This window comes from Olea europaea, chromosome 17, assembly GCF_002742605.1.
Source record: "Olea europaea var. sylvestris chromosome 17, O_europaea_v1, whole genome shotgun sequence".
NCBI lineage: Eukaryota > Viridiplantae > Streptophyta > Magnoliopsida > Lamiales > Oleaceae > Olea > Olea europaea.
In genome coordinates this window covers 1,101,869-1,106,429 of record NC_036253.1, presented here as the reverse complement: position 1 = coordinate 1,106,429, position 4,561 = coordinate 1,101,869, and the positions used below count along the sequence as shown (strand labels likewise).

Here is a 4,561-nt window from a genome sequence, read left to right as displayed (position 1 = left end):
AGTTGAATAGGTCTAATGTTGCCACAAGTATAGAGAAATCATAAGAGCAAATCACGCACTCTAACCTAAAGTATTTAACTGGAGAAAACCAACCTGATTGTTTATGAAGTCAAAGAGAGAGTGGCTTCCAATAATTAGCATTTCATCCTGGTCTGTCTGATCCAGCAGGGTGTGCATAATGCTTAGTAGACTATTTGCAAACAACGATCTAAAATAAATAAGCATAGAATGAGTTTAGGGTATGTGGTAAATCCCAACTATCGCAATACAATCAAAAAATTGCTTGTAATTGGTCTGCAGGGCACTCAATGGACAAGGTCAATATCAGGAACACAAATTAATAAAGATTTTTTATTGCAGATTTTCAATATCCAACAATAACAACAGTAGTTGAACTAAAATTTTGAGATATTTCAGCCTCCATTTATAAGCCAACATAATTATGCCTCTTGCTGTTTTACTGAGCATTTCTTCTCTTTTCTGATCATGCTGTTTGACACCCAATTACCCCCAGGTTCTCCTCTATCTTGTTAAGCTAGGAGAATTTCATGATTAGAAACCCAAAATTTGGCTGTTTCGTGGTATTTATTAATTAGGTATTTATTAATTAGGTATAGTCCCTACTCCATTGTTACAACTCAAAAATATTATAGGGACAAATTAACCTTTCAACAAGGAAAAAAAAGGTAGTACTCAAACTTTCCATGAAAAATATCTTCTGAGTGTAACCAAAAGCATAAAAATAGAAGTGACAATGGACATACATTTGCTCCTTGCAAGAAACTAACAATTTTCTGTAAATGTAGATAACAATTTTTGCTGATTCGACATTCTTGCTTCTTAACTCCTTGTAACACCGTTGCTCAAGGGAGCTAGTTATCTGTCATCAGACAAGAAATATCACAATTGAAAAACTAGCTTTTGCCAGAGATCCACAACATAAACACATTTGACCATCTGAAAGAAGAAATATAGTGCTCGTTTTCACTAGTTTAATCAATTTCAAGGGATTTCTTGCTTCGCGGATGCTCATATTTGGAATGAAGATAGTGAAATGTGTCAAAGAGTCATGCATGCTTCCTACAAATTTAACTGACATAGCAGAAAAGACGTGCAAAAAATCAGACAATCAAATTTCATTTAGCTAAGAAACAGAATATAAGAATCCAAACAATGCTAGCTTTCTGGAAATTATGGTGTAAATCCTAGCTGTGAGCTGTACAGAATCAAAGACTAAAATTTTATCCAAGATTTTGGTTTGTTTAGTCCAGTATATTTCAAATCCTTCTCTCTTTCATTTGGGGGTGGGATCTAGGCTATAGAGAAGTTTCTCAAACTCCTTTAATGTCAAGTTTTGTCATAGCCGGTAGGTACTAAACTAGAGCTCATATTATTCTCTATCCAGAAATATCTGTAAAAAAATGTGAGTGACTATTTAGAAATCTCCAACCATTTATCATAAATTCATCGAACTGAATCATTAATGGGCATTTGTCATAAAGATAATGATAGAAAATGACATCTAAAGAAAATAATCCCTCTAGTTAGCACTTCGCACTTATCTTAAATTTGGAGGTTTCAGCAAATATAGCGAAACTTTGACTATCTCATCTAACCCATCCATATTCAAAGTCTACGAAGAGTTAGATCATGATAAAAGATTAAATGAATGCAGCTGCTAATAAGTGGCGGGTGCTGTATAAATTTACCATATTGCATGACCAGAACAAACAAATTATTTCATTCTGCTGCATAAAATAAATAGTACCTTAGGAATGCGCAAAGGATTTTTTGTAGCATATTCACATAGTTTCCCAATCATCCGATCATTTGGTTCTCCATCCTATAAATTAAAAAGAAATATATGTGAAAACTGATAAATGTGATATAACATCACGACCTCGGAAATTCATGCTCATTCACATAATACCTCTAGATGAAGAATTCATATGATGCATTTCCACACAATGTATATCCTTCAACCTAATGTTGACCAGTTACGCGAAAACTTTTGAGAGATTAAAATTCTTTAATGAGGGGACAACTCAAAATTTCTTTCCCAAAGAGTTATATCGCAGCTTATTAAAGCCATTAGAAGAGAGTAGAAAATATAGGCTATATGAAAAAGGTAATCTTCTGCCAAATTACGTAGAGATAGAGAAGCAATCACAATTTCTTCGCTAGACAACTAGTATGGAATTCTAAACTTGTTACCGACAAAAGTTTATAAGTAAATTTAAACAATACAGTAAGACCTCTCTATGATGATACTCTATATAAGAATAACCACCATGTAGTCATAAAAAATTTTGATCCTAACTTTGGCCAGTTATAAATAAAAATAAAAGCCATACTGTAAAATTTTATTACGTCCTGCCTTATGGAAATTGCCTCCACATGGTAATAATTATCAGTATGTTGCAAAAAATATATCCCATGTTACATTAAAAGTTAAAGATGAAATAAAACATTTATCTAAAGTTGTTTGAGTCAAAAAATATATTCCATGTTACGTTAAAGGTCTAAGATAAATTTGCATATTTCCAGCACTACATAGATATGTATACTAATTTTCTGAAATTATGTCTATTTCTTTTATCAATGTCTATACCTTGGATTTGACATGCTCTTAATTAATTATTAATGTAGTTCACACTTTACCTCTATACCACACTAAGGATAACTAAGTCATAACAATAATTTTTGTAACTACACCTCTGTTAAATTATAACCTCCTCATAGTAATAAAATTAGTTTGGTCCCAGCATTATGACTATAAAGAGGTTTTACTATAGCAGCTTTTCCAACGAGATGGCCAAAAGAAAGATATCACCTAAGCCGGTTAAAAATCATTTATAAAAATTGAACTCTAATAAAATCATAATGCAGATATTAATCATCTTGAACATCATTATATATATATAAAGGAAACAATTCTAACCCCAAAACCAAGTAATGAGTATCCATAAAACTAACATATGATTCAAGAACTAACCTGGGACCGAGTAAATATGCCGGAGATCAACTTCTTGTACCTTTTAATAGGCTGTCTCGACCTTGCTCGCATTGCAGGGCAAAAGAAACAAAGACCACCGCATGCTGGCAGTACTTGTCTTGAGATCAAACCCGAAACAGCACTCATAATTAAAAACTAACCAATGCAAAGCTATTAGTTTTTCCTTTCTTTTTTCCCCCCAAATTCTCCTCCAAATTGTATGCTTTTTTCCCCTTCTTAATCTCGAGAACTCGAGATTATTGGAAATTATTGAATTAAATAGAGGGGAGAGAAAAAGTCCTTGAGATCAAGAGGGCAATTCCCAAATTCTGGTACCAGCCTAGGAAAACCCAAAATCAAAGCCACATTACATCAAAATTTCATTATAACCCATTTCAAGATATAACACAATTTGAAAATTAAAAAACATGGGTAGCATGGGTAGCTCATAAATCACACAAAAATTCAAATTTCTTTTACGGCTTCAAGAAGCTTGATTAATAGGGATTCCTATAAGAATAAATAAACATTTACATACCTTCATATATATATATATATATATATATATATATGCCAAAAGATAATTAATCTTTTTCAGTTTATATATATATATACACACACACATATGCCAAAAGATAATTAATCTTTCTCAGTTTTTTTTCCCCTATTGACGATCAAATGGAGGAGTAAATGTAATGTACCTTCAGATCAATGCCTGTAAAGAGCAGACTCGAAGGCTGGTGCCTTCGTGACCCGCTAAAGAAAATTTAACAATCTTTTTTCTCTCCCTCACCACCCTCTCCCTATTTTCTCAATCTAAGATGGAAAAATTGTATATACAAAATAGTGTATAAGTCTATATATATTTTATATATATAAATTTTGGAGTGACTGATAATGATTAAACATATCAACATTTGACCACCAAAACTACTACGTTAACCGACGAAACATGGAATGAGTTATTGTCTGAATAATTGGAATTCACGGTTCTGCCATTTGTAATTAGAAAGAAAGAAAAGAGAAAACTAGCCGTTGATCATGTTGTGTCCGTTGTTAGATGACATAACTCACTACAATGGACACAAGTCAACTCAGAATTGTTGAATTCTAATTTTGAATTTGACTTTTAAATTTTTTTCTCTTGATATTTATGTTTATTTATTCAAGGCCATTCACGTCTTTTTTTTTTTTTTTAGAAAGTAATTTTGAAAACTTGGCGATGGAATTATATTTCTTTTTGACATTATTGGATAGAATAAATATCTTCTTATAAGAGTAGATTCACTTGAATTTGGAGAAATTAATCTTGTGATACGCTTGTCTAAATGGTAATGGCACACAACATAACATAGAGGTTTTATGTCAACACCTTATAAAAAGTTATTTGAATAAGTCTTAAAATCAAATTCTTATTTGGCAATGCTTTTAAATAATTTTAAGTTGTGAATTTGATAAGTCATAATTATCAAGCTTAGCTCCTTTTATTGTAGAGGTGAAAGAGTCGTCTCTTTAACTTTTTTTTTTTTTGGAATACAAAAGTCAACCTTATTTCAGCTTATGTTC

At 31.8% G+C, this 4,561-nt stretch overlaps 1 protein-coding gene across 1 annotated transcript in view; it reads right to left on the bottom strand.

The window, feature by feature from the left end:
- LOC111365872 overlaps positions 1-3,869 on the bottom strand; it is a 13,914-nt gene extending 10,045 nt beyond the window's left edge. Inside the window, exons 1-5 of the mRNA XM_022986378.1 lie at positions 3,697-3,869; positions 2,996-3,335; positions 1,769-1,843; positions 765-880; positions 94-208 (exon numbers count right to left, since the gene is read on the bottom strand). Coding sequence (XP_022842146.1) covers positions 94-208; positions 765-880; positions 1,769-1,843; positions 2,996-3,142 — 453 coding nt within the window. The 5' untranslated portion in view covers positions 3,143-3,335; positions 3,697-3,869. The remainder of the gene's footprint in view (positions 1-93; positions 209-764; positions 881-1,768; positions 1,844-2,995; positions 3,336-3,696) is intronic.
- Positions 3,870-4,561: the final 692 nt, after the last annotated feature.